General features: G+C 43.0%; 1 protein-coding gene across 1 annotated transcript in view; it reads right to left on the bottom strand.

The window, feature by feature from the left end:
- Positions 1-952: 952 nt before the first annotated feature.
- tmem183a (transmembrane protein 183A) overlaps positions 953-20,463 on the bottom strand; it is a 31,354-nt gene continuing 11,843 nt past the window's right edge. Inside the window, exons 6-8 of the mRNA XM_076268168.1 lie at positions 4,714-4,794; positions 4,392-4,550; positions 953-3,632 (exon numbers count right to left, since the gene is read on the bottom strand). Of these exons, the coding sequence (XP_076124283.1) occupies positions 3,453-3,632; positions 4,392-4,550; positions 4,714-4,794 (420 nt within the window). The 3' untranslated portion in view covers positions 953-3,452. The remainder of the gene's footprint in view (positions 3,633-4,391; positions 4,551-4,713; positions 4,795-20,463) is intronic.

Here is a 20,463-nt window from a genome sequence, read left to right as displayed (position 1 = left end):
TACAGTGTTGCCCGCACTCCGGTCACCTGTATGCACTTGTGACAGCTCCAGCCACCAATGACAGCTTAGACGGTGCATCATGGGTACTGTATTACTTTTTAAACACTGGCGCGTCCCTTGCCTGGCCTCGGTTTTTCATGTTATCGGTTTCCTTATGGGCAATCCTCTTATAACGCAAAAAATAAATAACGCATTTGTTAACAGGATATTGCACATATCATTTCAGTATTGCCCATTACCAGGGACTTCTCAGAAGCCTACGAGAAGAGAAGCCTTGATATTGATATATGAACTCAGTGCAGTGTTCAGTTAATAATGATCGTTGGGTCATATTGCTGTACATCTGACCAAGACCGAGTTCAGGGTGTCACTGAAACCACATTCCGCCGGTGTTCCTTGCTGAAGGTTAGGTTCACATTAATTTACTCACGGTAGGCTTTAGAAGATGAACCAGATTACGGCAGGCAGACGTAAGGGCTTTCTTCTGGAATCTCCCAACACACGAGGGTAGTGACTCATAAGGGAAATAGGCTAAAGCTTAACATGCCAGTAACATTCGTAATATGTGACAGTTTGTCATCACGGACTCCTCAACTTTACCGTTGCTGTTGTTACTTTAAGACAACTTGTATTTTGACATGAGCCTTATCGACTCTAGGTGCACGTACAGATTTTGCGCAAATGGGTAACTACAAGACCCTACCACAGTAGGGCAGTGTTTCCATGTAGACATCACTTTAAGCTTGGAAAAGGGAACATATTGCGGTCAAAATGAGACTTGGACAAAGACAACACGTAGCCTACACAAATCCCGCCTGTATAGACCATTGATTAAGTTTGACCTTTGATTTGCCAGTGAAATAAAATAAATTCCAAATTGTTGAAATTAAGTGATTTGCTGATATTTACTGAGAAAGAAAAGAAAGACTGAGACAAATACATAACAAGTAAATTAGTTTCATTCTGACTTTATTTCAAATGTGTAATGCCCATTGACAAAACAAACAGAACTCTGCATTGCCATACATTCTGGAAATGGAACTACCTGGGATAGGGCTGAATCTACTTATGCAAAGAGAATGATAGGAAATGATGCTCATGGGCGTCCTTCATAATATAATTAGAAACTACAGGGCATAATCAACACAAGCAAAGCTGCTGTTTGCTTTCTCATGCATCTTCTTCAGTCTTCTGTGAATGCATCAGCACGGCTGCTGAACCATCATCAGTATGGACCAGCATTCAAGTCATATTACACAGAAACACAGTTTGGGCAGGCTACAGCCAAACAAACGGCTGTACGGCTTGTACAGAAAACAAAAAACAAAAAAAAACAAACACAATCATGTTTGTGTTTATAACCCCCCGTCATGCATCTCCAGAGTAGCCTGGCAAAGCATTGATTAAATAACAAGAAATCAGTAACTAAAAATCTGAATTTTGCCAGCATAAAAATACTTGTGATTTCTTTTTTAATCATCAAATCAAAAAACAGTGGTCAACATCCTTTCCAAAACACATTCAAGAGGATCAGGGAGAATTTTCCACCTGAGAGAGACCAAGTCCACACACATTCACAAACATGAGCTGTCCACTGGCCTGCAAATCTTGGATGGACTGCAAAGGTTTAAGAGGGTGATCATTTGGACACGCATTTTTCACCTCCAGGCGCTCAAATTAAATTTTTCTCCTACGGAAGGATGTGATGGACAACAGGCCTCGTGTTTACATCAGTGAGACGGAAGTGCAATAAAAGCGAAGCTCCTAAAAACACGTGGAGCTTAAAGTTAAAAATGAACTTTTGGGCAAAGACGTGAGTGTAGCACTGTAGAGTAGCTGCTCACCTCCCAACAATGGGTTGTTGCTTATCTCTGCCTGTCTCAGCGAAGTCAGCGAGCTAGCTATTTAGCTAAATATACCACATCATAGCATGTACACAATCTACCTTGCATATTTTTAACACTGACTACTTTTGAATACTCACGTTTTGTAGGGGAAAAAACATGTCAGCGTGAACTCATAATTGTTTAAGTTTGAGTGGCAACACGGGGGCATGCACAGGAGTTTTCCCAAGTATGCGGTTTGGTATCAAACCTGGAAAAGTTAGCTCAGAGTAAGTGGCAAACCTCCTTTGATTTGTTACAATGAAGCCATAAGGCTCTTCTGTTGGGACGTTCACTACTAAACCATGTGCTTGGAAATCACTCACAGGCCCCTAGAGGCTTAGAGCAGGACTCTCACCACAGACAGATCTCAGGACCAGCTGATGTTTGGAACCAGAGCCCTGTCCTACTCGCTAAACAAGTGACACCTAGAACTAATGACAACACCTGTATCTATATAAGCTGTTGAGCTCCAATTCAGAAGCAAGTAAAGATCTAAAGGAAAACTTAGAAGCTGTTGAGCTCCAATCCAGAAGCAAGTAAAGATCTAAGGGAGAACTTAGAAGCCTCTTGAAGCTTCTGAACGAAAAACACTGATAGTCCTGTGCTAAAAGTGCGTTCAAAGAAATGCACCATCTTAGAGATTCACGTGACATTCAGAAGACCTAACATGTCTAGTGTCTAGGTGAAGCTTCTACAGATGTCAGTAAGTTTGACTTAGTCGACCTTTACACATGTGAGAGCTGGTCTGGGACACACGGTCCTGGAGGGTTGGTCCAGGACCACTGGTCTACAGCCTCTTAACAGAGACTACAAGAGGGTGATCTTCAGTGAATGAGACACAAGTCTAGCGGCAAACTTCTTCTACTAGCATTAGCGACAGAGAAACACTCATGCAAAGACATACTGCAGCTACCATGCGCCAGTAGGCCACTGAGGCACTACCCTGGCACTGCCAACACCAACCCAGGGCCTCAGTCAGGGCAGGACAGAGAGGAGGCCGGCTAGCTGAGGACCAGTGGCCTACTGGCGCATGGTAGCTGCTACCAACACAAGCCCCACTACTGCTCACTTACACCACCTTACAGCTAGCTTAGCTACTCGACATGCAAGAAAACAGTCACTGAAGAAGGGGTTTCACTGGACCGACACTCGGTCAAATAGCTAGAGTGCTGCTACCGTCGGGTTTGGTAGCAGTACAAATAGGAGGGACAAGTCAGCAGACTAGCGCTGACTATGCTGGGTAGAAGTCTACTTGATTTCAGTCAAGTTGTGCCAAAACGAGCGTTTTGGATGTGATACTGGTCATATTGGGGAACAACTGTCTAAGGAACTAAAACTGTGGTTAGGTTGGAGTAGAGAGGGCTGCTAGACTGCTAGTCCAAGTGTATGTTTTTGGAAAATTAGAATAAAGAGGGGTAGACAGTGGTAAAACTAAAACTGCAGAACCAGGGGAAGGACTTCAGGTAAAACCGGGGTGCCAAGGTCAAGTCTGTGGTAGAAGAGGGATAATCAGGGTCAAGTCTGTGGTAAAACTGGAGTATCAGGGGCAGGACTGAGAAGTTAGTGCTATGCTGAGGTGGGGTACTGAGGATGCCACCAGTCCATGAGACGCACGCTGTGCACGGGGTCCAGTGCCACCTGCAGGCCCTGCTCTGCCCTCCTCTTCTGACCACGCACCAGCGGAGAGTCCTGGAACATCAGGCGAACGCGGTGGTGACGCATGTCCGTACTCACGTTGATGGCCATCTGAGAGGGGGCGAGGGGGAGGGAGGGAGGGAGGGGGGGAGAGAGAGAAACCAGAATCAGATGCTATGGAGGATGGCTTGGTTACCAGTAGTGATTAAGTGTGTGGTGGTGTTGAGGGGTGGTGACCAGTAGTGATTAAGTGTGTGGTGGTGTTGAGGGGTGAGGTGACCAGTAGTGATTAAGTGTATGCTGGTGTTGAGGGGTGGTGACCAGTAGTGATTAAGTGTGTGGTGTTGTTGAGGGGTGGTGACCAGTAGTGATTAAGTGTATGGTGGTGTTGAGGGGTGAGGTGACCAGTAGTGATTAAGTGTATGGTGGTGTTGAGGGGTGGTGACCAGTAGTGATTAAGTGTATGGTGGTGTTGAGGGGTGAGGTGACCAGTAGTGATTAAGTGTATGGTGGTGTTGAGGGGTGGTGACCAGTAGTGATTAAGTGTATGGTGGTGTTGAGGGGTGAGGTGACCAGTAGTGATTAAGTGTATGGTGGTGTTGAGGGGTGGTGACCAGTAGTGATTAAGTGTATGGTGGTGTTGAGGGGTGAGGTGACCAGTAGTGATTAAGTGTATGGTGGTGTTGAGGGGTGAGGTGACCAGTAGTGATTAAGTGTATGGTGGTGTTGAGGGGTGAGGTGACCAGTAGTGATTAAGTGTGTGGTGGTGTTGAGGGGTGGTGACCAGTAGTGATTAAGTGTGTGGTGGTGTTGAGGGGTGGTGACCAGTAGTGATTAAGTTTGTGGTGGTGTTGAGGGGTGGTAACTGACCAGAGAGAGACTCATGCCCATGACCAGGTGGGGGATATAGATGAAGTTGAGAGTGTTGACCTGGAGTAACAAGCAGTCCGAGTCGGGGTTCGTGTGCACTTCCTTATAGCGCTTTGGAAGCTGCAGAGATCGGTCAGGACCATTCTTATTCTTTTGGGCCTAACAGAGGGGAGGGGGGTTGACAAAGAGAGCAGACAACTTAAGTACAGTATGGTATATCCATTTACATCATAGTACCTTATCCATTTACAGCGTACATTATGGTATGTTCATTTAATTCTATTAAAGCCACCATATAAATGCCTGAACATAAAGTGCTTACATGCTTCTCAAATTTGAAGTTGAACTGCCATAGTTTCTCTGGCCGGGATCCGGTTTGCTCATTCACCCAGAACATCAGGCACTGCAGAGGGAGAATGAAATGTAGGTCAATCACTAATCAATAATCCCAGAGGTCCCACGTACATGCATTAAGCCATTAGCCTCATAACACCTGATAGGGCAAGTGTGTGTGTGTGTGTGTGTGTGTGTGTGTGTGTGTGTGTGTGTGTGTGTGTGTGTGTGTGTGTGTGTGTCCATGCAAATCTTGTCCAAAAAGACACATTTTTAACTGCATGTTCTGTTCTAACTGTGGGCCATGCGTTGCCAACCTGTTCTATAATATTTTCCTGATTAAATGATTCTGTGGACCAGGAGTAACTGATATTGACGACATGCCTAACAGTATTCAGAGGACCTGCATTTCAATGTACAGGATAACCAAAAAGCAACATCACAAGTATTCACCATTTTCTGAACTACAGTACAGGCCAAAAGTTTGGACACACCTTCTTATTCAATGCGTTTCCTTTATTTTCATGACTATTTACATTGTAGATTCATCAAAACTATTAATGAACACAAGTGGAATTATGTACTTAACAAAAAAGTATGAAATAACTGAAAACATGTCTTATATTCTAGTTTCTTCAAAGTTGCTTTTTTTTTTTTATTTACTACCATATTCAGCAAGCTATAACTTGACAAATATTCATCTGTGGGCCAAACAACGTTGCTAGTAGTTTTGATGCCTTCAGTGAGAATCTACAATGTGAAATGAAAATAAAGAAAACACATTGAAATGAGAAGGTGTGTCCAAACTTTTGGCCTGTACTGTATGTGCCAGTGGTTCGTACATTTTTTGTCTGGCGACCCCCCAAAAAACATGGGCCAGGTCTCATGAATTTGGTTTCGAAATGTTGCGAGATGGGCATTGGAAGCAGAGGCAGAAAAAGTCTTCTCTCATAGGCAGGCTATTAGTCCGTGAGCCAGGGCCTCAAAATATGGAAACCGTTACCGGAAAATTGGCAAAGGCTACCATACCTTTTCTGAAAGCCTGGAATCTCAGCTTTTCAATGATGTACAGTATGATGGCCATCTGACAAGAGTAGCTGTTTTGAGTTATCACACAATGTAAACTAAGGTTGAGAAAATAATGCGTATAAATCAAGCAGAACACTGACATAGCTGAAAATCTATATTGGACATATTGGAATATTTTATTTTGTTATGTTTGGTATCATTTTAAATGGGAGACTCTGAGCTTTCATTTAAATCCTTTTGTGAACATTTTGGATAAGTACAGCCAGGCTTGGAATTTCACCATTCTGGGGGCAAGGCCACTTGGCCTTCAGTTGGGCATATTTGGTGGGGGGCACAAAGGCCACATGTCAGGGCACCAAGGCCAAAGTTAACTATACAGTAGTAGACTATAAAAATGATCAAAGTTGTATTTAGCCTATTCACTGCAGTAGACCTGCATCACTGTATGAAACATTACAAAAACATGAAATGAAAACATGACATATTACATAGAACTGTAAATCATCTGACCATCTAATATTTACAGATATCTAGGCTATATATAACATTTATTTTATATTTGGCCTGTTATGAAATCCTGTATTGAACAATTTAAGCACAGCTCAGCTTTAAGAAACTCAAATAGCCTAGAAAGCATGCTTAGCATTTTGTGATCATTAAGGCTACTTTCACAAACTCTTAGTCAGCTGTCCTCTGATTTACCAATATCTAGGCGATATTTGTAACATTTATTATAACTATACAGGGGACCGCTTTACACCTTTGTGTTCGGTAAGGTCTCCTGTTTATTGTGATATATGGTTTGTCATGTGTTAAAAGAAGGGTTCGTAAAGTATTCCACCGAGATGAATCGGTAGGGAGATCATGGGACGCAAAACCTTCAGTAGAATGTATGATTAAATTGAATTATATTATTTACTTTTCTCGCGAACCGTTCAACACAGCAATTATCGGCTAACATCGTTTAAAAGCTGAGAAAAGCTCTTTCATGTGATACTTGTGATGTCTGTGTGATGAGTAGGCTACTTCGCGAGTAGTTCAACTGAGAAGAATGGGTGAATTTGGACGCACTTTCTTGCGCCGTCACTTTCTCCACTGCATAAAAGACTAAATTAATTTGCGCTGTGAATGCTAAGATTATTTTGATAGGCCACAGGCTAAATAAAAATCGCTATTAGTAGGACACCAAGCAGAATATTGAAAGAAGGGGGCACCAAGGCCACCGTGGCCTGTAAACCTATGAAAGGGGCTTCACGGCCAACGCAAGGGGCTTCACGGCCAACGCAAGGGGCTACGACGGCCATGGCCGTCGTGGCCGCCGTGAAATTCCTACCCTGGTCAAGACAGATATCTGTGCTGATGCTTTGAAGAAGAACTTCTTATGGTTGCTATGCAGACTGCACTCTGCCACAAATCAAAGCGTCCCCAGCTGCATAGGTTACAACATCTTAGCATCAAACTCTGTGGATGTTATTCCCAGTGTTGTCAGCTATCTGCCAACCATCAATGCCCTGGCCACCCAGATGGCAACTGTTCATGAGATTCTCCTTCAAAGTAAAAAAAAATCATGACTTCCTTACACATCAGCAACATGACAGTTGCCTTTGATCAGGCTCTCTACTGTAAAGCTACAGAAATTCTGTGGGCACATTGAGACAGGTTTCCCAACATTGTGCCAAGACTTGGAGTCTTTCACACCATCTGTATGTTCTTGGGTGTGATTGGGAAGCGCTTCCAGGCTGCAGGCCTAAGGGACATATGCATTGAATCGGGAGCTGTGGCTGAGGGATCTGTCAGTGGTGTTTTGGATGGCCATAAGTACAAATTCATGTATGAAGCCCTCCTGAGGCTAGTCTGGAATTAGTTTCTCCAGTGGCTCACAGAGAACCATCCTGATGTCCACGATCTCCTAGATATCCTGCCCCTAGACTTGAGTGTCTTTTCTGAGGGTATATCATCAACCACTGTAGAAGAATCACTTGAATATTTGCCCAGATGGTACTGATTGCACAGAGTAGACAGCTTAACCTGAAGGAGGTGTTATCTCATCCCCTTGGACCACTTCCGTGGGCTCTTGCTTTACAAGATGGCAATGTGAGGAAGACTTGCAAATCCTCACTTGCCAAGCAACTGCTCAAGTTCCCATGTGTTGCTGAATCATTGCCATTAAATTCCACCTGAGTAATAGATGGCATGGCACTTGTTCAGAAGCCGAACGGTGATGGCAAGACATTTGCTGATATTGCAGACTACGCCTTGTCCACTGCGCTAGCTGAAGCAAGTCACAGCACCGTGTTGATATGTTTTTGATGTATATAATGAGGCTTCTATCAAACACATGGAGAGAGTGGCCAGAGGTGCAGACTCAGGCACAGATGTCAGACAGATCACTGCAGGGCACAGAGTTCTGCAATGGAAGAAATTGCTACAAAGAAACAACAACAAAACAAATCTTGCTACTGTACCTTCTTGCTCAAAGAGTGGAGCAAAGAACAGTCTAGAACAAGACTCGCGAAAAGGTTCTGTACACTACAACCAAAGATCAGTGTTACAAGCGGACCCAACAGGGAGTGCACAAGGTAGCAGACCTGTCGTCAACTCAGGAAGAGTATGCTACTCCATGCTTGCCATGCTTCAATGACTAGTCACAAATCTGTCATCCTTGTGTCTGATGACACTGATGTCTTGGTGATAAGCCTGGCTACCAGTGACGCACTCACATGTGACCTGTTCCTGAAGACAGGGACAAAGAATCGCACCAGTTACATAAAAATCTCACAACTCGCTCGTGGTCTGGGTTCACAGTTGTGTCAGGCTTTGCCTAGTTTACACGCATACACAGGCTGCGTTGGATAGGTTACAACATCTTAGCATCAAACTCTGTGGATGTTATTCCCAGTGTTGTCAGCTATCTGCCAACCATCAATGCCCTGGCCACCCAGATGGCAACTGTTCATGAGATTCTCCTTCAAAGTAAAAAAAAAAAAAATCATGACTTCCTTACACATCAGCAACATGACAGTTGCCTTTGATCAGGCTCTCTACTGTAAAGTTACAGAAATTCTGTGGGCACATAGAGACAGGTTTCCCAACATTGTGCCAAGACTTGGAGTCTTTCACACCATCTGTATGTTCTTGGGTGTGATTGGGAAGCGCTTCCAGGCTGCAGGCCTAAGGGACATATGCATTGAATCTAGGGATGCACGATATATCGGCGGCCGATATATTATTAGCCGATAAGTGAAAAAAAAATAATATTATTATCGGTCCGATAACAGAATTCTGGCCGATAATTTGCGCCGATATTTTTTAAAGTCCTAATTTAGGCCTACGTAAGGTCCATCCTGCTACACTGAGCTACTTGAGCTTGGTTGGCTATACTTTTTCCTCAATATAATGTTAGCGGTGTGAATGTATTTCACCACTCTAACAAAATCTGTCAATATGCGTTCATTTGGGAATCTGTGCATCTCAAAATCCTTTCATGAATGATCCGCCATTTAACCTTAACAGAGCGGAGCTCAGCCCTATCTAGAGCCGTCTTGTGCTGGTGTGTTTCCACTTTACCGAGCTGGTCGGGGAAACAAATAAACAAAGTCGTTAGTGGGACGAGTACATAAGTAGGCCTAGTTCTAAGTTGTGTTTTAGTATTATATTTGCATTACTTTAGCTTGGGTTTTGTATTATTACCTAGAAATATGCTAACCATCCGTGCTTCAGTTCCAGACAGGTCATCATAATAAGTTATTTAAACCTTCGGGGCTAACGCCTTTCATTTCTGCTGCAGCAGGTTGTGCGCAACAGAGTAGAGATAAGATACAGTCTGAGGAGTTGCAGCTTTATTCAGTTACCCGCAGTTGAAACTAAACCTAAGCTTTCCTCACAAACTCTGATTTGGTCGCTATACTGTAGCTTATTCCAAGCTGAGCCGTTTATGAGCGTTTAGTCCTAAATGAAAACGATTCAAACTCTCTAGCCACTCACTCGCAATTCACTGACGTCCGGTTCACTTAAAGGAACACGCCACCCAAAATCAGTAGTGATATATGTTCTTACCGTAACTTTCACGAGTTGAGTCGTACCTCTCCCGCGTCGGTAGGTGCACTCAAACGCTCTGTCGCGCGGCGCGAATGTGTTAGCATGTTGCTATGCTAGCGGGCTCTGCCGTGGCCGTAGAGAGAGGCACATAGCAGTATTCAAACACCTCCACGTTTTACCTACTTAAATACAGTTGCACAAGTAGTTGATGAAAAATGTTAGGGCACACAACATGAAACGTGACGATTTTCCAAGCGAATAAACATGAGAACTACGATGTGTGGCGCAATAGCACTTGGGAGTACTTCGACCTAGCGTGGTAATATTATTAACACCTAATTGTAGATCCTATCCACCACAGAGTTTAGAATCCATGCTGGATCGACCCTCAGCCTCTCCCTCCCCTCTGAGCGAGAGAGGCACACACACTAGAGGTGGTGGCTGGTTGTTTTAATGTAGGCTATATGGGTGATGCAGCGCTGCTGACGTGAGGCTAGAAAGCCCTTGCCTGTTCTAGAAAGACTGATCTAATGCAGCAAATATATTAAAAGGCAAAAGTCGTACATTGGCTAGGCCTATCCCCAGAATATCAGCAGCAAACTCAGTCTCTGTCGCGCAAAACAGTCTCCAAATAAAACGCACATCGGCCTGTTGCCTATTCTGCCAGCTTGTGACAATATATCGTCCAAAATGCTTGATTGCATTGCATTCTCCACATTTTTAGCTACATTTTCATGTACCACATCAGCATTTTTGTTCAGTGAATCTTTTGTAAATTGCTTTACAATTACCGTCGGGCCCTTGTCAGCAGACTTCGGCTTGCCTCTTGCCATATTCACTCCTTGTCTTCCGATGTCATTTCTGAGTCATCTACAGATGTTCACCTCCCTAAATAGAACCAACTTCAACCTGTGTTATATCCTAGATGAGACTGCCTGGGTTATTTTGTTTAGATATTAGCCTATATATAAAACACATAATTGTAGCCTACCATTCAGGGAATAGGCATTTAAAAGAGAGACAGAGAGTGATATGACTAAGAAATGACATCGGGCGATGGCAGTGCGAGATGTTCAGAACGTAAGAGCTAAAACTTCTACAAACTCACTAACATCCACAGCGGAAAAAGAAGGTAAGAAAAATAGTCGGAAAACTTAGATGTGTAAGGCAAGCAAGCAAGTTTGGCGGTTGTTACTAAAAATGTGAACATGCACGTTGCATTGTTGTGCGGTGGACTTTCAGAATGAATGGAGTCGGAGTTTCTTTAATATCGAGGCGTCATATTTGTCCGATGGCCTGCTATAAAATTAATTGCGATGTCTGTCTGAAAAAGACGCGCTCGTGCAGTCAAAATGAATGGGAGTCTTCAGAACAGGCTTGTCAGTCAACCTGACATAACAGTGTGTAAAGTAGCCTATAATGTGAATGACTTGTTATTTTATCAAGGATTTCTTTCTTTTTGCAAAAAATAAAGTACAATAGGCATTAATTAGTTGGCCAGGAGCATGCTGAAATTATGTGGCAAATTGCGTTTTTTATTACAATGATAAAATTGTAAAAGGACGTGACCGAAGCTGAGGCAAGCCAGGCAATAGGCCTATAGGCCCGACGGTAATTGTAAAGCAATTTACAAAAGATTCACTGAACAAAAATGCTGATGTGGTACATGAAAATGTAGCTAAAAATGTGGAGAATGCAATGCAATCAAGCATTTTGGACGATATATTGTCACAAGCTGGCAGAATAGGCAACAGGCCGATGTGCGTTTTATTTGGAGACTGTTTTGCGCGACAGAGACTGAGTTTGCTGCTGATATTCTGGGGATAGGCCTAGCCAATGTACGACTTTTGCCTTTTAATATATTTGCTGCATTAGATCAGTCTTTCTAGAACAGGCAAGGGCTTTCTAGCCTCACGTCAGCAGCGCTGCATCACCCATATAGCCTACATTAAAACAACCAGCCACCACCTCTAGTGTGTGCCTCTCTCACTCAGAGGGGAGGGAGAGGCTGAGGGTCGATCCAGCATGGATTCTAAACTCTGTGGTGGATAGGATCTACAATTAGGTGTTAATAATATTACCACGCTAGGTCGAAGTACTCCCAAGTGCTATTGCGCCTCACATTGTAGTTCTCATGTTTATTCGCTTGGAAAATCGTCACGTTTCATGTTGTGTGCCCTAACATTTTTCATCAACTACTCCTGCAACTGTATTTAAGTAGGTAAAACGTGGAGGTGTTTGAATACTGCTATGTGCCTCTCTCTACGGCCACGGCAGAGCCCGCTAGCATAGCAACATGCTAACACATTCGCGCCGCGCGACAGAGCGTTTGAGTGCACCTACCGACGCGGGAGAGGTACGACTCAACTCGTGAAAGTTACGGTAAGAACATATATCACTACTGATTTTGGGTGGCGTGTTCCTTTAAAGGAGCCACACATACTGTAGGGCTAGGCTACTGTTATGTTGTTGACTGCCGTAATATTTAGGACTATTATGAGTTCTGTCCATCATTTGGTGGTAGGTAAAATTACTGCAATAAAATTATGCTTATTAAATGCTTTCCCCAAATCACTTTTCACATTTTTTTTTCCAAGAGTAATATTATCGGTTATTGTATCGGTCACAATAAACCAATAAATATCGGTTATTTTTATCGGCCCTAAAATTCCATATCGGTGCATCTCTAATTGAATCTGGAGCTGTGGCTGAGGGATCTGTCAGTGGTGTTTTGGATGGCCATAAGTACAAGTTCATGTATGAAGCCCTCCTGAGGCTAGTCTGGAATTAGTTTCCCCAGTGGCTCACAGAGAACCATCCTGATGTCCACGATCTCCTAGATATCCTGCCCCTAGACTTGAGTGTCTTGAGGGTATATCATCAACCACTGTAGAAGAATCACTTGAATATTTGCCCAGATGGTACTGATTGCACAGAGTAGACAGCTCAACCTGAAGGTGGTGTTCTCATTCCCTTGGACCACTTCCGTGGGCTCTTGCTTTACAAGATGGCAATGTGAGGAAGACTCACAAATCCTCACTTGCCAAGCAACTGCTCAAGTTCCCATGTGTTGCTGAATCATTGCCATTAAATTCCACCTGAGTAATAGATGGCATGGCACTTGTTCAGAAGCTGAACGGTGATGGCAAGACATTTGCTGATATTGCAGACTACGCCTTGTCCACTGTGCTAGCTGAAGCAAGTCACAGCACCGTGTTGATATGTTAGCAGACCTGTCGTCCACTCAGGAAGAGGCTGACACCCGTATGCTACTCCATGCTTGCCATGCTTCAATGACTAGTCACAAATCTGTCATCCTTGTGTCTGGTGACACTGATGTCTTGGTGATAAGCCTGGCTACCAGTGACGCACTCACATGTGACCTGTTCCTGAAGACAGGGACAAAGAATCGCACCAGTTACATAAACATCTCACAACTCACTCGTGGTCTGGGTTCACAGTTGTGTCAGGCTTTGCCTAGTTTACAGTACATACATACACAGGCTGCAACACAGTAAGTGCATTTGCAAGTCGTGGTAAAGTGTCAGCCCTAAAACTTCTTCAGAAGAATGAAAACTTCTGTGAGACCTTTCAGAGGGTTGTGGCAGACTGGACAATGACACCCGAGTTGTATGCAGCCTTACAGGAGTTAATGTACAGCTCCAAGTCCAGAATCACCAACATCAATTAAATGAGGTATGCACTTTTTTGTGCAAAGAAACACATAGAATCCTGGCAGTTACCTCCATGATCAGATTCTCTCAGGAAGCACTGTCTCAGAGCTAACAATCAAGGTGCTATCTGGAGAAGATGCCTTGAGAACAACCCTGAAGATCCTTTTCCAGTTGAGCATGGGTGGTCTAGAGTGGACCAAGATGGTGACTTGCAGCTCTCCATAGACTGGTTCAATGTCTTCATTGGTCCACAAGCAGTACTTGAGTTTCTGTCGTGCCCATGCATGAGGGACTGTGGGCTAGTCCACACGTACCAAACCAATCTTTTTTTCCTCCGTACCAAGAATATTTGCGTCTATCTCAACACGACTCAACACGTTACTTCATATCCCAGGCCTATAGGTGGCACTGTTTCTGTTACAGAAATTGACCAAAGCTTGCGCGCTGTAGGCTATACAAACAGACAGAATAGGCTACGACGAAAATGGCTACTGCAAGGAAACCAGAATTGTTTGTGTGGACTATAGTGGTGTAAATATTAATCGATTCGTATCGATGCATCGATTATGCAGCCGGCGATTCAATGCATCGATTCGTCCGCAAGAGTATCGATTAATGTGTTTATTTTGCCGCCTGTTTGTTTGCCTATCTATTTTCAGCATCAGCTCCGACCTTTCTTTTTCTGTCTATGGCTCCGAGGGTAAGCGCACTACCTACTCCTAAGCTGCGGGTGGGTTTTTTTTTTTATATGCAAAGACATGAGGCTGTATAACGAAGGCTTTAGATACCTGCTCCTACATTCTGAACTTTTGTTGATTTATTTGAAACTTCATAGAGATCATGTAAAAATATTGAGTATTGAATCGTATCGAATTGTATCGTGGGGAATTCTGAAGTATCGAAAATAATCGAATCATTGGCTTAAGAAATCGATATTGTATTGAGTCGTCATGAAGACTCCGATTTACACCCCTAGTGGACTATAGTGAACTGTCAACTGTAGTCAACTGTAAAACTAATAAACTTAATTTTTACGGTTTGTGAAGGGTGCAGTCCTGTCCTTTATTTGGCAAACGCAGGTACAAATACTCTCCTTTACTTTCTTTGGTTGTAGGATAGTCCGCGATTCACATTAGTTTTGGCTATCATCGCAAGTGCATAGTCTACTAAACGCTAGGCCTACCCAAGTTCTAGGCTATTCCGTCGCCACATTTATAATATTGCTATAATAGGCTACCTTCGTTAGTAACAGTCGATACTTTTGCCTGCATCAAATCGCGCATTTGCATTTAGTGCATCTACCATAGGCTACATGAGTTCTAAGCGTCTTTGTATTCTCATATCTGACTTCACTAGACTATGAATGCATTTATACTGTTGTAAGACATGTAAAACAAATGAATGACACCGGCACTACGCACAAATTAATTTAAACTTACCCCGCACTTCCCTAATAACTTCTGACTAATTCTCTCGCGTCACTGACAGTAGCTAGAATGCATCAAGAAAACACAGGGAAAACACTGTTCAGTCCACCAAGTCATGAACTGTGATATTATCCTACTGAGTGTAGTCGTAGGTAATGTCATGTATGAAAACTAAACTCACCCCGCACTTCCCTAATAACTTCTGACTAAATCTCTCGCGTCACTGACAGTAGCTAGAATGCATTAAGAAAACACAGGGAAAACACTGTTCAGTCCACCAAGTCATGAGTTGTGATATTTATCCTACTGAGTGTAATTGTAGGTAATGTCATGTATGAAAACTAGTATTGTTAGGCAATGCTATAAGTGTCAAGTCCAGGGCAGCTGTGGTGTGGCGATGACATCATCAAAACGCAAGTATGCGGTTTCGCCGTCCAAATGAACTCGCAAGGGGTACGGTTTCAGATTTTTCCACCCTGGGACCAGGTTTCAAAAAAGTGCGGTTTCAGCAATGCTTTTACACGATTCGACGATCGGCCAAGACGATGCAAAACCTGTGTGTTTAACCCAAAAAGCGTCTCCGTGTGGACGGGGCCTGTGTCACTCCATCATGTCAGTGTGTTGCCAAAAACTTGGCCTGCACTAACCTATTCCATGCAGGACAGTGCAAAAACCAAAAGGATGACTTTGCTGATGAGAAACAATCCAATTCCTCTGATGAGGATTCCGACGATTAGTGTCTAGTGTCTGGCCTTGAAAGATGCAATCTGTGCGAAAATGTCATAAAATGTCATTGACCATGCCTAAAGGTCATGACCTTGACCTTTTACAGTAATGGCAATGTCATAATTGGGTTTACCACACCTTAAAACATAGGAATCCATGTCTCATTTGTTATTTGTTATACCGTTTTGATTTTCAGCTATGTCAGTGTTCTGCTTAATTTATACACATTATTTTCTCAAACGCCATGTCTGATATAAGACTGAAAATCACCCCCTCCATATCAGATAATATGGGTAAATGATACATTTTCTGAATCCTTGAGGTCATGCCAGTATTTCTGTGTTTGGATTGTGTTTCTCTGATGCTCCCTGGTGCCACAGGATTAAAAGACAAAAGATGACTTAGGTGGAAATGGCAGGAAAATGTGTGTGATTAAAAGTTTGAAGAGCTCCAGGGTTGGCTGTACTTATCCAAAATGTTCACAAAAGGATTTAAATGAAAGCTCAGAGTCTCCCATTTAAAATGATACCACACATAACAAAATAAAATATTCCAATATGTCCAATATAGATTTTCAGCTATGTCAGTGTTCTGCTTGATTTATACGCATTATTTTCTCAACCTTAGTTTACATTATGTGTGATAACTCAAAACAGCTACTCTTGTCAGATGGTCATTGAATCATTGAAAAGCTGAGATTCCAGGCTTTCAGAAAAGGTATGGTAGCCCAGTGTTTCCCACAGAATTGGATTCAATTTGTGGCGGTAGCTGACTTTGACAACGGGGTGGTGGGGTGGGTGGGTATTAAGATCGTCTTGGTAGTGTATAGGTCTAATTGAGTGCCTGTCACTTTAAGACGTTTGACGGAACCCTTGCAATTGTAACACAGTTGAAAGGCTGCTGTGGATGCAATTCATAACGTTTTTTACATAGTTAAAATAAAGGTTTGTACTTCTCCTTGGGACAAGCACTTTTAAATTTTGGTAAACACTTTTCCATTTACATCGGGATTTTGCAAACATTCAGTGTCAGAGTCAATAAAATGAGCCCTTCAACGAAATTGACAAGCAGCTGTAAGTAGGCTAAGCATGCTAAATTCGACATCCAAACGGTATTCTAACGTTAGCTTTGAGATACTGCTTGATTTCATAACTTAACTTAGTTTAGTCTCTTCAATGTAGCCTACTATGTTGTGATAAGACCTTAGCAGAGTTCACTTCAATGCAGCAGTTTTGAACAAATTTGCGCAGCATGGTCACGATGCTAAGCGGATTTAATAACAATTTAGCCAGACGTCTTCTATGCAATGCTTCTATGTGGCAACAACAATCCTTCAACAATCGTGAATATTTTGTTAAAAGCACATGCAGAGGAGTGGGGCAGCGGGCTACGAGAGAGAGCGCGGCGGGGCAAGGAAATGCTGCGTGCGTAAAAAGCGCAGCTCAATGCCAATTCAAGGATTTGACCTTATATTTAATTTAAATTAAATTAAACATAGAATATTCATCTGTGGCGGCCGATTTTTATTTTGTGGCGCCCCACCACAGATTAGTCAATGTATGGGAAACACTGGTAGCCTTTGCCACTTTTTCGCTAACGACCAACCCCTCTGGCTCACGGACTATATGTCAACACCAAAGGCATTATCGCAATGGCAGCCGTTGACTAAAATGTCTTTAATCCAGACTGCAAATCATTTTGCGACCCCTCCAATATTTTTGGCGACCCACCCTGTTTTAAGAACCAGTTTAAGAACCAGGCATCTATATATATTCTCAAATTCAGTTTGATACTATAGGGGAGAGGTGGGACAGGGTCACTGTTTGGCAAGTAACAAGTAAGTCTCAAGCCTTAACGCTGAAGTCTGAGTCAAGTCCCAAGTCAAGACAGAAGTCCCAAGTAAGTTTCAAGTCATTGTTGTATTATGCAACCGCTTATTAATATGCCACCAATCATTCTTTCAATAAATCATTCTTATCGATATATCATACTTTACATTTTGGAAAAGTTTTAAAACACTTATAATCATGACCCCAAAGACAAACAAAGTATCCTTTGTTTTCTTACAGAGGAAAAGTAAGGGTGAATACTGGTTTTGAATTCAATGAGTTTACTAACTGGCCACACGGTCATGCTAGTAAGCGCTTTCAGATATAACCTCCGGAGTACATGCGGAGGTTTGTCAAACGGAGGTCCTACCCTTCGGATGATTCAGATATGATGCTAACCTGCGGACCTAATACTGACCTTATACTGACGTATGTGTGAACGACATACACACACATTACAGAATCTCCGTGTGGTTGTCGAGTGAGGGGTGGGGGCTTGTAGATGCAGATATGACGCACAATATATGCGGCCGCTGCCTGTCACAGGTGCTTTTTGTTTACAAAGTGTAGCCTATGCATTATGTAGGCTAAAGAAGAGAAATCTATTGTGCGTAGGCTAATACTTGAAGTAGGCTAGTCACGTACACTTGAAATTGGCCTACAGTATTTGTATGTGTGCTTCGAATAAACACATTTATCTTTTTTCAACGTTATGTACCAGAATCTGGTTTGCGTTGGAGAGAGAGCATGCACAAACTTTATGGTAGGCTACCAGCCAATTCAGTAGGGTAACTCAAGACTTCAAGGCCATACAACGTTTTTAAGCAACAAACAAAATACTAACATAACAGTGAAGTTGTTCGTTTTTTCATGGTTTATTTTTTTCAAAAAGCATCCTCTCCCCATGCAGGCGCGCGGGAACATATTTTTGACCTGGGGTGCTGAATAACAAAATAATGGATGTCCGACGATTTCTCCCCTAGCATGATATGATTTGAATTTAGACAGCTACGCCATTTCAGCGCGGTGTATGAGTAGGCCTAAGAGCGAGAAGTTTTATAATGCCCTGGGCAGCCATATTCCACTGCAACTATGCGCAGCACTTGCCACTCCGACTCATCAATACAAACTGCGCGCACACAGACCCATAGAAGCGCACTTGACTTTACATCATTAAACTATTTCAGTATATTGCTTTTCTGATTGTCAAAACCACACCAGAGATGTTTGGCTTGAAAATATTGCTAATTAGGCTGCAATGACCTACAATGGCAAACGATTTCTGAGTAGCCTAACTTATGGCGTCTCCACTCCACAGCAAAAGTGTCCTAACCACGTTACAGCTGTTTCTATCTGAGCGACTCCAATAGTGAAAGGATTTCAGTGTCATATTTCGGTGGCACTAGCTAAGCTGTCGTGGAACTCGAGATGACATGTCTACTGATAGGCAACAGGTCTCACCAACACGAAATTCTAATTGCAAAAGATGCATCCTACCTCATCGGTTGTTATTCAAAATTGGGCGTTGTCAATTCGTGTTTGTGGTAATAATGACAGCAACAATAAAACCATCTGTATCTTACGATCTTCATCATTCTTGACAGATCACCAGCCTCCTCTGGATGGTCATATGCATAGTTAGCCTCCTATACCTTTAGTTTGCATTTACATTTTAAACACGAATCTACTGTCTTTACTGCCGGGAGAGAAAAAAATCCTGTATTCTTTTCTGTAGCCTAATTCTTTTTGGGTTTTCTTCGTTTTCAATTTATCTAGGCATATATGCTCAACAAATATCAGCGAGCTCAGCCAGTCATGGGAAGGCTATATCAATGAACAGAAAACCATGTTGGCTAACAATTTATTAAATACTCCTGCGTCGCTGTAGGCTACTGCCTTTTCAGCGCCTTCTGCTGAATCGTCTTTTGAATTCGTTTGGCCTTGCCATGCAGTCTGTAGGCTACAACGTGCCATTCCCTTCATGTGTTCTATCAAAATGTTGTATGCCCTCATGGACAGTAGCTCCGTGATGTCTGCATCTTTCCAGGTCGGAGATTTTCTGGACAGCACTATGCCACTCCATCATAACACTGGCATTTAAGTCAGATTTAACCACATGGACGCACGAAAGAAACGTCACCAACACGCCCTCTCACTAGGTGTGGATTTTGACCGCATGTTCTACGCCTCGTTCAGACATAGCACATTTACATAAAGTCCGGAGGAAATACTAGGTCGGGGGTAGTATAAACACCGGGTGAATTCGGACTTCCATATGACCGGTTATGTCGTTCAGATATACGGCCCCACCGTTTAACATCGGCAGAACCTCCGGTCTTACACGTATGTCTGAAAGCGCTTAATAAAGCAACTTTAATTGAGTGAAGGGTTAGGTACAGGTGTCAGGTGTGTTTGAGTTAGGGAGTGAAGTGCGTGGGTGACTATTTGGATGCTTTACAGTGTGTCATAATGTTTCCATTCATTATATAAAGAATTTATATTTCAATAGAAAACATTTTTAATGTTGGCAAATTAGGCAACGGCAAACTAGAATGCAGTAGGCCTACCCACAACAAAAAATGAGCAGGGATGAGTAACCAGGGATTTTCAATTTCCCATCACGGAGATGATAAAATTACCAATAGGCCTACTCGGTCCTGCTCTAAACTTACAGGCCTACGTAAGACATTGTCTAAAAATAGTGTTTGTGTGTATCTGTGTGTGTGCACGATTAACATGTTATGTGAAACTACAGGCCTCTCATGAATATTATGAATGAAATGTGCTTTTTGGAGGCAATTCGTGGTGTGATTGACCCAAACTAGATAGCCCACTAACTGAGTTAGTTGTGCGCTATTCCCCGCTCCTGTAAGGGTACCTGCGGGGAGGTGCAGCCATCCTCTGCCTCCTCCTCCTTCCCCCTCCTAACCTCTGTGTGTGTGCCCTTCTCAGCAGCAAGCACACGCTCCTGCACAGAATACAGCCCCTACGCCCCACACATCAACATAGGATTGAC

The sequence above is a fragment of the Alosa pseudoharengus genome, unplaced genomic scaffold (genome assembly GCF_046254945.1).
Source record: "Alosa pseudoharengus isolate Yale_2024_CS ecotype anadromous, Long Island Sound unplaced genomic scaffold, YU_APseudo_1.1 YU_APseudo_1.1_scf_5, whole genome shotgun sequence".
Lineage (NCBI taxonomy): Eukaryota > Metazoa > Chordata > Actinopteri > Clupeiformes > Clupeidae > Alosa > Alosa pseudoharengus.
The sequence above is the reverse complement of the archived record's forward strand: the minus strand, read 5'-3'. Positions and strand labels throughout refer to the sequence as shown.